Source organism: Sesamum indicum, linkage group LG10 (genome assembly GCF_026168435.1).
Source record: "Sesamum indicum cultivar Baizhima isolate 11 linkage group LG10, ASM2616843v1, whole genome shotgun sequence".
NCBI lineage: Eukaryota > Viridiplantae > Streptophyta > Magnoliopsida > Lamiales > Pedaliaceae > Sesamum > Sesamum indicum.
The window spans coordinates 15,376,930-15,396,020 of record NC_142666.1 but is presented as its reverse complement, the minus strand read 5'-3'; the positions used below and the strand labels follow the sequence as shown (position 1 = coordinate 15,396,020).

At 31.2% G+C, this 19,091-nt stretch overlaps 1 protein-coding gene across 2 annotated transcripts; it reads left to right on the top strand.

The window, feature by feature from the left end:
* The first annotated feature begins 8,821 nt into the window (after positions 1–8,821).
* On the top strand, positions 8,822–18,737 carry LOC105172002 (uncharacterized). Of its 2 annotated transcripts, XM_088886047.1 has the most exons (8): positions 8,822–9,529; positions 12,187–12,286; positions 12,729–12,791; positions 14,085–14,196; positions 17,181–17,263; positions 17,491–17,534; positions 17,909–17,970; positions 18,320–18,737. In XM_088886047.1, the coding sequence occupies exons 1-7, from the start codon at positions 9,348–9,350 to the stop codon at positions 17,955–17,957; spliced, it is 633 nt and encodes a 210-aa protein (XP_088742173.1). In that variant the 5' UTR covers positions 8,822–9,347; the 3' UTR covers positions 17,958–17,970; positions 18,320–18,737. The 2 variants fall into 2 exon arrangements, with proteins under 2 accessions (XP_088742173.1, XP_011091621.2); XM_011093319.3 differs by lacking the exon at positions 17,491–17,534 and having other exon boundaries at positions 8,835–9,529.
* The last annotated feature ends 354 nt before the right edge of the window (positions 18,738–19,091 follow it).

Here is a 19,091-nt window from a genome sequence, read left to right as displayed (position 1 = left end):
CCATTATTTCATTTTATTCTTTTGGTGTTTTAATTAAGCTTTGGGTTGGCCAATCATAGCGCCACCCTTGAAGGAATTTAATTAAAGGGGGATTTTGGGTGGATCGAGGTACTTTATTATTTTAATTAATTTTAAATGATAATAATCATTTTATATTAATATAATTTATATCTACATTAAATGCAAGAATATTTAATTTTAGATTAAGGTTACGAGTATATTTCAAGTCATTTTAAAGAATTCAAACATTTATATTTGAGTACATTTTACTCCGTTTTCCATTTAATGCCTCTCGGATTTTTCGACGTACGTATTTCCGTTTTTTTTTTAATAAAAAATAATTTATAAGTGTGTTTGGATCCATCTAATTCGCTCTTGAAATTTGAATTAATAATTTTAAATTTGAATAAATACAAATTAATATTTGTAATTCTAATCACTCAAGAATTGAAGGAAATAAAATTTAAGCTCTTGGTTAATTTCAATTAGTACTGTCGTATGTATAAGTTTAAGTATACTTTACATTTTTTATTTTTTTTATTTTTTTTATTTTTTGAGGATATATTTAAAACTATCAACAATGCATGATTATTAATTTAAATTTTTTTAAACTATTATCAAATTTGAAAAAAAAGTATGTTTAAACTGAGTTGGGTTATTGATTGAGTCAAACTCGAACGACTTCTAATCGAATTGAATATGAGATGAGCTTGAATAATTTGATGTTTTCGAGCGTATATTATTATTCTTATTCAAATATGATCTGTTAAGTTTAACTAATCGAGTTAAAATAAATATTTATCGATTGATCACAATTAATTGTCAAATAATTTTGATTAATTCTGATCTAGACATGTTTATGTCTTCTTGATCTCAATAGAATTTGTTGAGTTCATACCAACACATATGCACCGAACATCATCGGAACTTCAAAGTTAGGCGTGCTTAAGACAACAGTAATATTAAGATAAATGACCGCCTGAAAACAGATAAATGATCGTCTGAAAACTTCTCATATTACCCCTTTTTCCTTAAAAAAAAATAAAAAGTAGAATGCATACATTAGATGTTCGTTTTTTAACTATTAAAATCTTGGGCTGTTATATACTTTAGCAAAGGCCAATGTTATATATATACATATATATATATATATGCTTTATGTTAACATTTTGTTCCTCGTATTTAGGTCTTATTCCACACCCAAACACAAACACAACACACACACCCATATATTTTTATATTTAATGTTGTCTATATTTGGTATTAAAGTGTATTCACTTTACCATTATGTAACTCCTTCACTAGCTGTTCTCCTCAAAGCAAGCCGATTTCTGCTCATCAACTTGGCAACTTGGAGTCCTTACAATTTAGCCTATGGGGAGACACCGTGTTTATGTACACACACACACACACACATATATATATATATATATATATCATTGATTTTATTTTTTTTATTTTGATCGTTTATGAAGTAATCGATTGCAATTATATTATAAATTTTAATATTATTAGTTATAATTAATTATTATATTTAAACTCTTTCTAAAATTATATTATTTTTTAAAGAAGTTTGAAATTACACTTACACCCCCTTTAAAAATTCTCTATTTACATCTGACCTCCTTTGGTTAGGGTTTGGACGGAAAATATTGAAGTTAATAAAAAATATTATATAAATATTTAATTTTCACCTCATTTAGCTTTCTCGAGTATATTTTTGTACTTATAAGAGGATAAATGTAATATATATATATATAAAGGCAGGTTAGCATCATTATATTTTTTCCCTTATAAGTACAAAATTACTATATGGCAATTCTGAACGAGGGAAAAAGTTGAAAATTTTTGTAATTTTTTTTTGCTAGTGTCAATATTTTTTGTGCAAATCCTAACGAAAGCGGGCCAAATGTAATTGGATTTTCAGGAGAGTAAGTGTAATTTCAAAACTTTTTGAGCGAAAGTATAATTTTATATTTTTAGAGGAGATTTAAGTGTAATTAACTCTATTAATTAAAAGAATCAACATGTCAGTTATCGCCATCTAATAATATTAATGAGCTAATAGACAGAGAGAGCTTTGACGTACTAAAATAGATTAATATCGGCTTATATGTGGAATTTAAATTTAGAATTTCATAATTATAGATATCAATTTTATCAACTAAATTAGACCTGATCGACCAAATGACGAGCCCATTATCAATAATCAGGGTATAAGATTAATTGCCCCCAAATAACTAATAAAAATCACTAAATAAACAAAGAAATTAAGGGACAAATGGTGAAGAAATAAAGGGTTTATAAACATGATGATGCCCTTGAAATAACTCGGAACTCACATGTCATAGTGTACTATGATCCATTATGGGTACCTTTTTTCTCCATACAATAAGGGTACTTTATGCTACTAAAATTATAGTACAATCCACTTTAAATATACCACTAAACTCAACTATAAGTACTTCACTTCAATAAGAAAAATGTGCATCCATTTCGTAATTGTAATACACTTTCCTTGCAACGACACCATCTTTACTAATTTCAATTGATTTAGGTATCGAAAAGTTTTAATTTACGAATCTTGCGCTCTTATATTGTTTATGTTGTGTATTGAAGTCGAAAAGAGCTAAATTTTAGTATTGACTTTAGATGACTATAACAACTTAATATCAACGTTCCTTGGATGCGGACTTGACTAGATGCACGACACAGTGGGATTAATATATTTTGGCATTTATATGTTAGAGACTTGCTAAGTTTTGCTATATGTGCGAGAAACTTGGACATATTATCCAACTATACTAGCTTTATGTCGAAAAAGGTTCCATTGATCCAAGTGAAGACACTTCGTTTGGTCCTTGGTTAACAAGGCAGGGGTTCAGGTAACAATCAAGATTTGGACACCATGAACGTCTTAAGTTCAGTGGTAGCTACTAGGAATGGAAAAACAAGAACAAGAAGGGAAAGATTAAAATTTTGCACACACATTTAACTGTATTCTACTGTTTTGTATGCATATTCTCATTATTTCTACTCTCATATCACTATTGACTTGATCGTCGAAGTGCTAACCCTGTTTTGTAGGATTCTCATTTAGAAGTTTGAAAAAAGCCCAAATACTTGAATACAACTTATTGGGCCGTGTTTTGCATTTTTGCTCGCATCAACTGTCATCACATATTAATCATTCTCTTTATTTTAGAGAGTATCTTTTTTATGTTTATATATATTTTTAAATTGACTTCATACATAATTAAATTCAGAAATAAAAATTTATTCTAAAAAAGTTTATTAACAAAAATGATATACTCCAAAAATTACTAAATATTTTTATACTTATTCATACTTTATCAATAATATTCGGATGTACCAAATTATGTGTAAATATCACATAATTTAATGTGGGATTTTATACACATTTACTAATTAAGTTATTACTAAACTAATCTCCAATATATAATCAAAATGATTAAACAGTTACTTATTTCCACCATTTAGTTAATCAAGTACTTTAACACTTTAAATTTTTTAAATAATTAATTAAAGAAATATTTAAAGTATTGTTACAAATTTGCTTTGGTATTAATTGCCATATACTTTTATAGATAAATCAAGAATATTTTTATTATTAAATACTAGATAAAATTTTCTTTTATCAATCTAATGTACTTAATAAATATTTAAAAAATAATAACTTTTAATACTTATTTCATATTACTGTTTAATAATTTAAAATTTTACTGAATGAGCTCCATCTCCAACCAATAAAACAAGTTGAAAAAGAGCTAATATTGAAATTGAGTTTGAGCTAAAAAAAATAACCTCATCAAACTAGAACCTTAAAATTAACTTATTTTGTGGCGCTCGATTCGAACTCAATTCAATTCATTTCAACCCCCTATTTTGGCTCATAATCAGGGTAGGATTCTGAAAGTTTACTTAAACCTATCAATAAACTCAAACTTTAAGTTTTGGTATATTATTTGATGGGAAAAGTATTATTTTAGTCCGTTAAGTATGCTTAATTTTAATTTTAGTCCGATAACTATGTCCATTTTTGTTTAGGTCTAGTAACTTACGAAATTGCTTACTTTTAGTCATCTGGCAGATTTTTGAAAAATTTTACCTCTATGAGTGCATATGGACTAAAACTGCCTTTTAAAAGTTGCATAGAAGTAAAATTGTCCGAAAATCTGCCAAAGGACTAAAAGGAAGCAATTTCGTAAGTTACTGGACCTAAACAAAAATAAACATAATTATCGGACTAAAATTAAAATTAAACATACTTAGCAGACTAAAATAATACTTTTTCCTTATTTGATTGAAAGATAATATATTTATGAGTCTTATTGAACTCTTCCATTCGAAATACATGGTATTTATCAGGTAAATTCATTTTGATCCCAACTTTTGTATTTAACTATAAATTATTTATCTCATGAGATATTTGGCTCACTAATTTCCCGCCAAACAAGGCGAGTTTTCTCATAGGGTAAATTGCAAATTACCTCCTATATTACGTAAAATGTTCACATAAGTTTTTGTGAAAATAAAATACCTTTTTATCCCTCTATATTTTCTAATAAGGAGCAAAATGGCTCCCTGGCGAGGGGAATAATTTGCTTCTTTTTGACAAAACATAGTGGATAAAATGATAGTTTATTTTTCATAGGAACTTATATAAATATTTTGAATAACACGAGAGGTAGTCCGTAATTTACCATTTTCTCATATAAAACTTTACTTTTTTAATTAAAAATCGTTGATACGGAATATTTTATAATTAGTTGATTGATATCTTGTATATTATCATTGGTTGATTTATAGGTGTGTAATTACACACAACAAAACCTCGTGCTTTTAATTTGTGAAAGAAAAACAATACTAAAAAAATTAGAATCAAGAGATAAATCGCACTAGCGTTTTACAAGAAAAAGTACAATTCTATACATTTTGAGAGGTAAACAAAGATGAAATACAAGCAAATATGTTAAATAAATACTATGTTGACTTAATATTTGCACTTGTGTTTTGTTAATATTAATTATTTTTTTTAAAAAAAACAATTTTATTTTGATTATAATATATCAGATTTAATTTTTTTTTCCAAACACTTGTCATTTTATATTATTGAAATATTGAATACTATTAGAAAAAAGTGAATGTTTGATTCAATAATGCTCTCACAAGTAATATAATTGTTCATTCATACAAAATAAATAAACTTGCATGATTGCCAAAAATATTTTTATTGCAATTTAATTTGTATTTTTCTATGCAATTAGAATAATTTCAGATAAGAAAAAATTATAAAAATGATAAAATATTAAATACGTGAAATTATAAATTTTATTAGTGTTAAATTATTCCAATTATTTATAAACGCTAACATCGATGTTAGATGAAAAAAATTGAAAATAATTTAAAAAGGACAAATGTGAATTAAAATTATTAGATTGAGGGCAAAGTAGTCTAAAAGGAAGTTCAATTTATTTACCAAAAAACAAAAAAAATCAAAGCACTTGGAAGCACCCGCTAAGGTAACTTTTGGCTTAAAAGCTTTTTGTAGCGATTTTGAAAACAGAAGATGACATCCCAAACACCTAAAACATGTCTTTTTGAGATCAGAAACTGAAAAGCACATAAGATACCAATAAATAAATAAGGGTAAATTACATTCACACTTCTTAAGTTTTAGTCTATAATTACAAATATGTTTCTATTAGATTTTAAAAATTATAATAAACCTGCTTCACATTTGTTCCGTCTTACATACAACTCACTTAATAGGGTTCCGGCAAATTTTACTTGTGATACTGCAAAATTATTCCTTATAAAATTTTGATTGTAATTTGATTCTTTTTTGGACTAAACGGCACTTTGATAGGTGTCGGATGTTAATATCTATTTCTGGGATTTTCGTCTTCGCCAATTTTTATTCAATATTTCTTCGGTTTTTCTTTCTATTGGTAAAGGGTGAGGATACTTAAATACTTTTACACTTTTCCGATTGCGCTGGTGATTTTCTTGCAAGCGTTAAGGGATTAGTTATAATTTTCGATCTAATAGGATGTATTTATAATTAAACTAAATTTTTTAAAAAAAAGAATGTATTTTACCCAATAAATAAATATAAAACAAATAAATTGAAAATGTTAATTATTAATTTCACTCTGATTATTCAAATTTCATCACACGCCTCATTTTTTCAGAAAAAAAATCAATAATTATATCGTCAAATCAATAATTTAGTAAATAAAACTTTTATTCAACGCATCCATTATTACATTAATGTCTTTCAATTAATGATTCACTTTATACATACGTTATTGTATCAATAATTCAATAAATAATTTATTTAATTCATATTTTGAATATTGGGATTACAAACTCCATAAATGAAAAAAGACTTTATGTTGTGATAATTCAATCCCTCAATGCCACCACATACATAAGTTAGATTTGAAGTATTGGTCTCTTGTCAACTTAATAACAAAAAGTGTTTGAACAGTAATTCCAAAAATAAGAAAGTCCACAAAGACAAAGAAACATACAAAGAAAGTAGTTAAAAGGAAAAATACCATAAATCACACTTTCTTCAAATGGTTAATTATACGTATGACTTTCTTTAAAAATACAAAATCATACTTTCCTCTGAAATAGTTTTGAAATTATACTTACACCTACTCCAAAAACTATCCGTATACACCTGTCCCCCTTTTTTTAGGCTGTGGACGAAAAATATTGGCATTAGCAAAAGAATTACATAAATTTTCTTTGCCCCTCATTTAAATTGGACAAAATTGAAAATTCATATAATTTCTTTTGCTAACTCCAACATTTTTAGTTTAAACAGTAACGGAAGGGGGTCAGATGTAAACGAAAAAATTTCAGAGGGGATGTAAGTATAATTTTTTAACTTATTTGAAAAAAAAGTATAATTTCGCATTTTTAGGGGGTCTAAGTGTAATTAACCCTAAAGAAAATCAGAACAACACTTAAGAGGGTGTTTGGGTGAGCTTATTATCTCCTCAAACATCTCATAAGATTGATGTCTGAGAGCTTATAAGATGCTATGAAATATTTGGTAATTTTTTAGAGAAATATTTTATAGATCTAAAAATAAAATGTTAAGAACTTAAGTAATCAACATTTACCATATTTTTGGTTATAGTGAATACATATACTAATACTATGATTTTAGCGGGATAATTACAGTTTTGGTCCTCATATATTTTCACTAATTCGTTTTCAATCCCGAAATATATTGAAGTTTATTTTAGTCCTTCAACTTTTAGAATATTAACAGTTTCAATCCTTAGGTCTAATTAATGACCATTTTGCCCTTTCAAAGAAAACATATAGTCCAACTTTCTTTTTCTTATGCTCATGATCAGGCCCAATATGCTTTCAAAAATAAAATTAAGCCCCCATAATTCATACACTAGAAAAAAATTTACTATTAGCTACAATATTAATGGCTATGGCTAAAACACTGGTAAATGCTGCTATTAACTGCTGTTAAATAAAACTGATGTAAAAAATTAGCTTTTTATTTGAATGAAATTAATAATTATGTTTTTTTAGTGATTTGGAATTATTAGTGATGTAATATCGTTGCATTATAAAGAAAATATTAATTATTAGTTTATTAAGTTAGTGATTGAAAAAGTTGTATATGTACGTTATACATAAAAAGTAATAATTGGGATAAGAATGAAGGTAAAAGTTTCTTTTTTTTTTTTTATGAATCAATTATAATTAAATTATGAATTTCTTTTTTATAGCAATTAGATCATGAATTTTAAATATCGACAATCGATATATAAATTATCAATATCAAATATTTATAATTAAATAACAAGAGATTAATAATTAATTACTATTAAAATAGATTAACACCTACACATTAATAGAATTCAAAACCAGTACCTCATAACTATGAAGCCTAAACGTCAAATGAGAATATCTTTACTAAGAATATCAATAAAAAAATTATACGGATAATTATATTTCCCTCTCCTGAGGTTTGATGTAATTACACGTAAACTTTTTACAATTTGTAATTACATCCAACACTTTGAAATTTGCTTTCTAACAAATAAATTCTTTCATTAGTCAAAAATCACTGAATTCGTTTATATCAACGAAAAAATTGAATGAAAATTGATATTTACTATCGATTGACTTATTAATGACTTAATGTAGGTCAAATAATAATTGTTTTCAAACTAAAGTATCATTCTATTAGTGAAGTTATACCTCCTCACATGCATTAACGCGTAAAGACATTTGAGGGTAATATGGTGATAAAAAGATTTATTTGAATTGAATTAAGTCAGTATAAGCCAGTCGAAATTAAACATAGATTTTTTTTTTATTAATATAAGAAAATTCGATAAATTTTGTGTAACGAAGATATTTATTTGTTAGATAAAAAATAAATTTCAAGGAAGCTAAATACAATTATTTTAAAAAATAAAAAATTTACAAATAATTATATTAAATCTCATAGGAAGAGTAATTGTCCGAAAAATATATATTTTCACTCCCATGAGAAATTGAAAATTGAAAATAAAACAAAAAGATGTGTTGATGTGCGTGAAACCAAACTCCAATGATGTTCATATCATTACAGGTCTGTAAATGTCAATTTTCCCACCACAGAAGAGAAATATTAAAGTTCGATGGCACCTGACTTTAAAGCCAAGAGCCCTTTTCTTCTGGCCAATAACTGAGCAAGACAAAGTATAAAGAAGCTCCAAATCTTTTCTTCTTTTTAAAAGGAAAAACAAGAAAAATATGCCATAGAAATGCTATGCTGTCAGTGCGTCAGCTCCTTCCACTTCCCCTTTTTCACAAAAGGAAAAATCTTTTTTCCTCTCCGCTCCAAACCCAGAAATTTTTCCACTTTATGTTGCTGAATTCCATCTGGGAAAAGAAAATTACATACATATATACATGTATATGTATATGTATATGTATGTGTATGATGTTGTCCCATATTCACACGCGTGCAACCAAAATATATAAATAGGCACACCATAAAGTTGCTTCCATTTGTATACTACTACCTTCTTTTTTCCTTCCTACGTGCACTTCAGATTCCCCCTTACTTTTTCCCCCCCACCCTCTTCGCCTTCTTACCACTTCAATTCATTAGCTTAGAGAATCTTTTGAGCTTAACTCTTGTTCTAATCCTTAATCCTCGGTTTCTCCGCAAAAGGGTCTTCGTTGTTTTGTTTATATATTCATGTTTTTCCTCTTTTCTTGAGCCCCTAAACGAGTTAAATCTTGATCCCGTAATATAATAGTGTTGTTTGGTTGTGCATGTTTGTGCTCTGATGGCTAGCTCAAGTGGGACTTATAAGGAAGGGAGTAATCAGCAGGGCCATGGCCCTGCCTCTCCTTACAATGGCAACTCCGTGCATGGAGAGTGGGGTGTGCCAACTTTCCAGCACCAGCAGACCATCTCCATGGACTGGACTCCTGAGGAACAAACCATATTGGAGGAGGGTTTGGCCAAGTGAGTGAATCTTGTGTTTCTTCTTTTGTGATTTATTGATTTTTCTAGGAAAGTTTAATTCTTTGTAGTTATGGAACTTATTGCTGGTTTTTCTGTGTGGTTTATTGATGTTGTCGTTTGGTTCTTGTTATTTGGACAGGTTTTGATTGATTGTGTGGTTTTTCTAGTTTTGATTCACATCGAGTAGCTAGATTTCGGTGAAGAGATTTAATAGATGCATGTGATTTGTGCATATTTTGCAGAGGAGATTTGTGCGTGGTTAAGGAAAACAGACACGTATTATTTCTTGGTCAGCTTGGAATCTTGAAGTGATTTGTTTTTCTTCTTTTTTGTTTTCTTGTGTTAAATTAAGTAGCCTTCTCTGCTTTCGAGTTTGATTGGCTTCTGATGAATTTCTTTCCCAGATCGGTTAGTGCAGTTATTGCTTTCGTTCAATTTAATAGTTTCCTTCTTTGTCGCCAACTCCTTTTTCTTTTTCAGTTGGAGTCTGCTTTATATCTCAATAAAGTAGAATGGGATGTATGAGCTTTAGAAAAATTAAGATTGAAGATAATACGCGTGATGTATGAGGTTTAGAAAATTTAAGATCGAAGATAACGCGCGTGATGGGTGTTCATTTATTTGACTTCAGATTAATGTTTCCAATGGAAGTATTTTGTATGTTTGAGTACTAATTTCTTTACTTGGATCTAATAATTTAGAGAATAAATTCCTTTTCTTTAATGTTCCTGAACTACATCTTTAATGGGTCCCAAGTTGGAGTGCTTGGATTTCCTTTCTTCGGGGGGTGGGATGGGGGTGTTTGAACAGGAGAGGGGGATCAAGATGGAGAGATAAGATGGCTCTCTGCAAGTTCAGATTATTATTCCCACATCATTTATTCTGGGACCTTAAACTCTTATCTGTCATTAGTTTTTCCCCTTCGCTCGTTCGACAAGCATATCTTCACATCATAGTACTTTGGTACTAGGGGTCAAGTTTCAATCTTATGGTAATGGTATTACTTGTGTCATTTCAAATGGTTATGCTCCTAACATCTTGTGTTATCTATATGAACACTCCATGTAGATTTGGTCGCACTTTCTGGTAATGGAGGATGGATGTGGGGTTTTCAAATTTTAGCGTCAATGCAGTGCACTAACTGCGTAGCTGAACCCAGAGCCCAGAGCATTTTCTGTTCTCAATGCAAGATTTCAGAAATTCATATATTTTACAATTCTTGTTTCCTAGAATGCTTGCTTTTGTTCCTCCGTCAAGAAATATGGTGGTATGGATTACAACATCTTTACCCAGTCTGGTTAAAAGAACTTATACAATAGATCATGCTTTTTAGTTATATGATATTTAGGTTTATTAGTTTACACTCTGAAGAGAACTACGTCGTGCTACTTCTTTGGCAGATGATAAGCTAAAGTAATTACTTAAGTTATATAGACTTTTTTTGCCCGCCTTCTCAACTTAGTGAGTTGCCTTAGATCAATCATAAGATGACTTGAAGAAAGGAGAAGGGAAAATTACATTTTGGCCTGTTAATCACATCATACGCCATAGTTATATCTCAATTAACAATGGTAGCTTCGATGATTTCACCGTCATCCCCTGCCACCATCTTGTTATACTTTTTACAGTTTCTACAATTTAAAAAATCATTTATTATCAATTATATTCTCTAACATGTAATTATATTTCTCTAGGAACAAAATTCGCTCTCAGAAAGTTTTTTGGCATTTGAAGTAGAATCCTGAATTCCTGATTATGGTCAATAGATTCTATGCTACACTTTTAAACTCCTAGGAGACCGGTATAAAGTATCATAGCTTGTGATGTTAAAACTACCATTTGTTTTGATGACGAAATTCTGTTATAAAAATATCAGCATACTTCCTCTCGAAGCTGCTTATGGAAAGAACCCCTATTTTCAAATTCTTTTTCGTTAACGAAGATTGACAAGGTGCTACCCATTCGAGGAATGTATCCAATACCATATTCAAGGGAAAGTTGAAAAGTAATGCGACGTTAATGCTGAAAGACGCATTTGGAGATCCCGATATGCAAATTCAACCTGTAAACAATGATAATATGATGGCAAGTGGCATTATTCAAAGTTTATAATCAGCATCCTTGTTGGCAACTCTCTTTTCATTGATGGGAAGTAGAGACATGTCATTGGCAGTGGGAAGGAGAATAAATACCATCTAAAAGTCACTTGAAAATGATGGGATATTAAGACTCAGATGTATTTTCTGGCTATTATCCGCCCAACTTTCCAAGGTTGAAAACACTTTTCTCTTAACTTCTCATGCCGGACTTTCTTGTGTCGCCTCAAGCTTCCACTAACGCTAATTGTTTTGCTGCTAATCTTGACTGTTGATTATGATTCTGACTCTCGACCACTTGTCAGAAATATTTGAACCTTGGTAACTAGAAATAAGTTTCCGAGAGTATTTCTTTTTTCTCTGTTTTTTCAATTCCATTAAGTCAATATTAGTTTTATTTAGTTTCTCTTTGTTGCAGTTTGCATATATTTGAAGTTTTTACTATTGCGTAGTTAGTGCCTCTGCAAGTCATCATCCTGGATTTGATTTATATCATACCTGTAACCTGTTTCTTTTGCAACTGGATTAGATTGACTTTCCTATTACTGTCAATGCCTGTAGATATGCCTCTGAGTCAAACATAATCCGCTATGCAAAGATTGCTGTGCAGCTAAAGAATAAGACGGTGCGAGATGTGGCATTGCGCTGCAGATGGATGACAGTGAGTTTTATCATCTGGATTCTGCTAAATTGTTGATCTTGAATACTTTAGCTGCATTATTATTATTCATCTTCTGGAAGTGGCAAAGTGTGGAGATATGGGAGTTTCACATTTGTCCGCTGGTTGATTGCAACAATTTAGTGGACAACACATGGCCTAACTATTGTTTTTGGATACCATTTAACTATTGTCCAAGACTTGCTGAATTTCTTTTCCTTTAATTGGTGAAACAGCTATTTTGTCAAACTTAGCAATGCTATTATTCAGATTGGAAGATTGAGAAAAATAATTTATGACTTGCGATTTCTAATTGAGAATAGTGGAAACAACTCCCTTGAGAGATAATGTGTGGGAAGGATAACCATAAGTTGGTTCTAATTATCATCTATGCATAATATATTTTTTAGTGTTGTTATCTTGAATGATTCATTTAACTCTGCAGAAGAAAGAAATTAGCAAGAGAAGAAAAGAGGATTTCAGTGCAAGGAAATGTAAAGATAGAAAGGTAAGCAATTTCATTCCATATGCAGCTTTGGTGTGCTGTTTTTCCCACTTTTATAACTTTTCTACTTCTTTGTATGTATATATTCAATAGCATACCCGAGAAAAAATTTTAATGTTGCCAAGGCTATTAGAGATATAGTGGATAAAAGCTGCAAGACTCCTGCTTCAAGTAATGGATAGTGTACAATACATTAAGAAATCGTAATGCACATTCTGAAATGTGCAAAAAACGAGAAGGATTAATTAAATACAAGAACATATAAACTTTTTACGTGGTTTTGAGCAATCCTTGTACATCAACAATCACTAAAAAGTGCTTTTGATAGGATAAAACTTTATAAAATTATGATAAATAAACCACCATCGATTATTTATACTAGATTGTCTGAAAAACATTGCAATTAGAAAATTCATAAAATGTATGCCGATAAATTTATTTCATATATACTAGAAATTACTAAGGCAGGTATACAAAAAGTTATGGTGGCTTATTTAGAAGTCTGTATTTCTCCTGCTGCTGATGTTGTCTTCCTTGACCTCATCTCTAATACAGGGGTTTGTGCTAAATGCTTTGTATGAGATCCTTTTAGCCCAGGAAATAGCTGGAATGCGATGTTTCCATGTTTGCAGTCGAATTGTAAATAAATGGAATTGGCTGAGGACAGGCCACCAGTTAATACTGGAGTCTATGTAGGACTTGATGCATCCTTAAATAGAATATCCTAATTACTTTATAAATAAAGATAAATTAAACGTTCACTTCATTAGTTTACCCGGACACCTGCAATATTGCGTATGCATGCAATGTAAAGAAATTTCACCTCAAAGATGATATGGATGCAATACAGTACCACAGTTTGTGTTAGATGCATATATTCCAAGATGATGTTATCTTTACAATCCAAAAAAAGGGGAAACATCAAATGGTTACTCAACTAAACAAAGTCTTCTGTTTCCATAACACAGGCTACCAAATACCTTTTTACGAAAATGGACATGGAATTCAGACGTCAGTGTTTCAAATAATGACTCCGTAAAGTAGACGTTCTCAGGAGGGCCTTTGAGCATCTCATTTGTTGTGTGATATTCGTGAAATACTTCAGTCCTTAGCTGTTCATTGATTTTGATATTCTTTAATCACTTGTTGCCATTTGGGGTTGACCGACTACTATTATGAGAACTCCGTAAACTATTTGTTCCTGTTGAGGATCCTATTCCTGCTACTTTCTATATGCTTACGTTGATTCTATGTAGACTTTCTGGACTCGAGTAATACGTTACCTACTTTTTCCAGGAAAAGGTTGTTGATTCTTTGGCAAAGCCTTCTCGCTTATCCATCCAGTCAGGATTCTCTCATGCACCAGGAATGGTTTCTAATTGCACCGACGATACCATCTCATACAATGGTTGGCTCATTTTCTAAATGACTAATGATCTGGGTTATAAAAATAATACTATTATATATACATATATATTAAGCATGAACTAATCATTAGTCGTGAACTTTCATACTTGCTTATGGATTAAATTGCTTGATTGAGTCTAAAGTATTTCCATTATCATAAACTCATCGAGGCCACATGATATACTTAGAAAGTTTATAAAAAAATATTTTTTGAGTCCTTTCATTTGATGCATTTTGCAAGGATACTAGTAAACAAAGAGACTATCTATGGTTCTCATTTATGAAACTTTTTGACAGGACATTGTATGTCATTTCGATTTTTCCTTTCTTGATATACATACAGCTATAAGATATCAGATAGATGGCGCATCTTCTATTACTATTATTTTTAGCAGATAGCTGGTCAAATTGAAAGTCTTGATTTATCATCTAACATAACATAGTTCTTTAAAAACATATAAGAAGTGGATTTCATAGTTACTGTTTAGGGACTTTTGCTGTTATGTGAGATCAGATTACTACAACGAAGTGAAGAAAAAAGAACACATAATAGTCATGGTATGATATACACTAATTTAGTATCCTCACATATTTACTCAACCAGAGTTTCAACGAATTTTTCGATTTGCCAGGTCCTATTATGACAAGTTGTGATGCATCAATGGAGAACTATGAATTAGGACATTCAATTTGACACTTAAATATGCTTGAACGGATAAATTGCAATAAATGAGAATATAAGGTTTTGGCATACGCCTTACTCCAGCTCAACCCAAAAAAGAAGAATGATGCAGAAGATTAATGTCGATTGTTAATAGATGAAGAAAACTTTCCACTTCTGATGAACCATCATGACATAAAAACAGAACCTAATAAATCATTTATGCAGTAAGTACTGAAGAAAAGAGTAATAAGGTAATATCTTGAGCTTTATTTTTCTTTGTTTCTAATTATAGCAATAAAATGGAGAATGTTGTATGGAAAATAACGTAATAAGAAAATAAGTAACCAAGTAGTGATCTAATATCTGTTCATTGGACGACTGTCTGGACACAGTCGGTTGTCTCCAATCATGCTTTATTCCAGATACCTGATATGCGGGAAAGACAAAAAGAAAGTTAAAGAAATTGTGTATTCAAAAGATAAGCTATACCACTAATTAAACTTTACTGAAGGAAATTGCAAGTTTCTTCGGTTCTTGAGTATATCAGAATCTTTTGTAGATTTATAGATTAACCTTCTTGCTAATGATGACATACAAAATTTTAGTGATATTGACGGATTTCAATGAATAAAAGCATATACAGGTTGGTTAAATTATGTTTACTTCATCCACAATGAAGTCGACGCATTGTTGGGAGTCTTCAGTCCCCTATAGTTGGTTCTTTTAGCCTTTGAGTTTCGCTGGTTAATTATCTCAATAACCAATTGCTACTGGACTTACAAGAAAAAATTAAGAACAGAGGCAAGTTTCTATAGTTTAGTTGAGATGCAAAAAGATATGCATGATGTGCTAAACATACGTGACTTGAAATACTGCTAAGTTATTTTCCTTTTTGCCTAATTCATTTGCAGACACCGTATCACATATAATATCTCCTAGTACCTAAGGTGGATTAGATGTATATGTCGATAGATATTATCTAAGAGAATCTCCTTACTAGGTTGCATGCAGGTAAACCTCTCCCAAGAATTAATTAGTATTTCCATTCTGATCAAGGCATTAACACATGTGAGACTGTGGTCCTATACATTTGGTTGTGATCATTTGAATAGAGAGAGTCTAGGTTTCGCTTTTGATGATACAGGTGGATGCTTTCCGCGTGAGTAGATGTAGCAATAGTTAATTTCCAAAGATTAACATTTCGAAAAATTGCTGAAAGGAGTTGACATAACCTCACATTTGTAATAAAATCAAAACATGCTTCTGCAACTCTTATTTTATGTAACAATTTAAAATCACGTCTTTTGATTTAGTTAAAGAAACTAGGAAGTGAAATTTTGGTTGCTAAGATAGTGAAAGAGTTTTCTTATCTCAAAAAGAGAAGGAGGATTCATGCAACATCGTTTTCCCAACAGCGGGAAGCATTTTAATGGTGCTGTATGAAAAATGTATAAAGAGATACAGTATATATATAAATATATATGCACGGCTAATTGTTTTACAGACAAGCTCTTAAATCGCCTAAGCTATTAAAGTTCTGAAGGATATTGGCCTCTTGGAATGAGATAATTGGAAGACTAGCATATTGTAGTGTGTTCTGTAGGATAAAGTGACTTCTGAGTAGGTTTTGTAAATTAAGAAAGTTGCCAAAACAGACGTCATAGTCACACTTCGGTTTTAGTTAAAGATGTGTTAAAGATTCGTTCCTTTTCATATTGCAGTATGTTCTCCAAGATCAGATGAATATAGAAACCGTAAAGGGCTCATACACTTCGGTAGGCACAGACAATATAGCCTAGTAATCACAGTTAAGATTAAGCTAATTATAATGTACTCATTGTGCTCGAGGAGCACAGTCTCAAATGTAAGGCATTCTTCTTCATCGCATTTGGTAAAGGAGTTTGACACCCATTCTTCTAACAGTACTGCTTGATTGAGCATTTCTGTGAAAGGGAAACCCTACTTTTAGACAATTATTATAGGTCACTTATTCACAGGTCTAAAATGAGATCAGATGGACATACTATTCCCCTAAGAAAGGTGTTCAGAGAAACAGCCAAAGGCACAAGATCGTTCGTTACTGAGGAAATGGTTCTTTTCTTTAAAACATTTCTTTCGAGAGTGGTTTGTCTTTGGGGCCTAGAGAAGCAATGCAACTATAATGTCACCAATCAAACCGGCGTACACGCTTTCATTTTAAAAAGACAGATTTGCAGCTAAAAACATGGAATTTACATTTGAAATGTTAAAATGGTGATTAAATATTGTGACTAACCAATTTTCTGTATCAGCATACTAACTTATCTCTACCTTCTATGCAGACATTGCTGGGATCACCCGGCAGCTTCTTCAGCAGAATGCTTGGGCTTTTAAACAGATATCTGCAAATCTTGCCACTCATCAGGTTAAGCTTTTGTATGCCATTCTGTATATTTTCCTCTTAACTTTCCTAGTCGTCTTGGCACATTTATTAATGATTGGTTTAACATGTCTTGTGTAAGAACAAATATATAAATGAAAGTAATAATGTGTTCTTAGCTGTCACAGTTAGGTATACTTTTGTCTAGGGGAAAATAACGAAAGAAATTCCTATATATATACTGATTAAACTGTCTTTACACATTTTACCAGACATGTCTGCATCTCCTCGACTGGCATACTCCCTTCTTTAATATGTAAGATAGACGCTGATACAATCGCTTTCTTGAATTCGCATCAAATGTTGGGCATCTGTTAACCATTTGATTAACAATTATTAATCATGTCTGCCGAGCATTGCCTACGTAAGATTATGGAGATGCTTAGATTTGTTGTGTTAACGAATTATAATCATACTCTGTGTAATCTTAATGCCAATAGTTATAGATAAGCTGCAGCAAGTTCAAATTTGTGTCATTGTGTATACATATTATGTCTTATGATCAGGACTTGCATCTTTCGTTCTGGTTGTTTTACATTGTCCAAGTTGCTTAACAAGTGTTATAGAAAACAGGTTATGAGATCTTTTGATGGAAATAACTGACGCACTCTCTCTCTCTCACTCACTCAGATACATGAAAACATTGGTCTTCTTAGTCAAGCTCGAGATAATATCTTGAAAATTTTGACCAAGTACGTCTCTATCCTCTTCATTATGCTGTTTTCATGGCTTTGTTTGCTTTAATTTCGTACCTTAAAAGTATATCCGTGCTAAATATCACTTGATGCATCAGATTCTCTCGTAATAATTTCATGATATCCAGTGCTTGCTCTTTGTTTGGCGATCTGTTCTTCACAAACCCCATCCCTTTGCCTTCACCACATCAAAGACTTTAACTCTACTTTAATATGAAGTAGCATTGAGGTTGAGAAAATAGCAATGATGGGTATAGCAGAAAGTCGCAACAAATATATCTTTTTGTTTCTGTTTTTCATCTTACGTTGCATGCGTTCATCACTGTGGATTTGCATCGTCATCCAGCTTGAACGACATGGGCCCGACAATGAAGAAAATGCCTCCGCTTCCCAAACTGAACGAGGAGCTCGCCAACTCCATCCTCCCTCCCACAACGTTCCAAATCCAATGATAATCGAGCCGCTAATATTGCTACTGATTGCCGGACTTTAACAGAAGTTCCACACAGAAGAGCTGTTGAAGCAAGCTCCTCGGATCATCTTCCCTGACAGCAAAGGTGAAAGCTCTATGTGCTGAAATTAGTGCTTGTTATCTGTTCTTTCCACATTGGGTGGGGAGGAATATTTTGTACCTTAATACTCTCAAAGTTTAGTTGATTCATAGCAGAGTAAGAAGGTGACAACATCGGATCGTATGTCAGTTGTAAAAACATTACATCCTGATAAAGAAAGCATGCATTATGTAGTTTGTTACTTTTCAAGAACTTGGACCAACTTTATGCTTGAGTACGTCCTAATGTTTCGGCCAGTCGAATTCATACATACGTATATCAGCGTCTACGTATATATGAACCAGCCTACCCAAACAATGCTTTTTGCAACGAATTTTATAAGTAATACGTCCTAAATATAAATTTGCGATAGGTTTTGCAACTCTTTTGCTGCCTCTGATTTCAAGTAATATTCGTCCCAAATGCATTCAATCCCATTGTATGTTCGTCACAGATTAACATCATCATTTTTGCGTCCTCAAATTTCAAGTAATATTCGTTCCAAATACATTCCATCCCATTGTATGTTTGTTACAAATTAACATCATCATTGCCGCTGCCAAATCC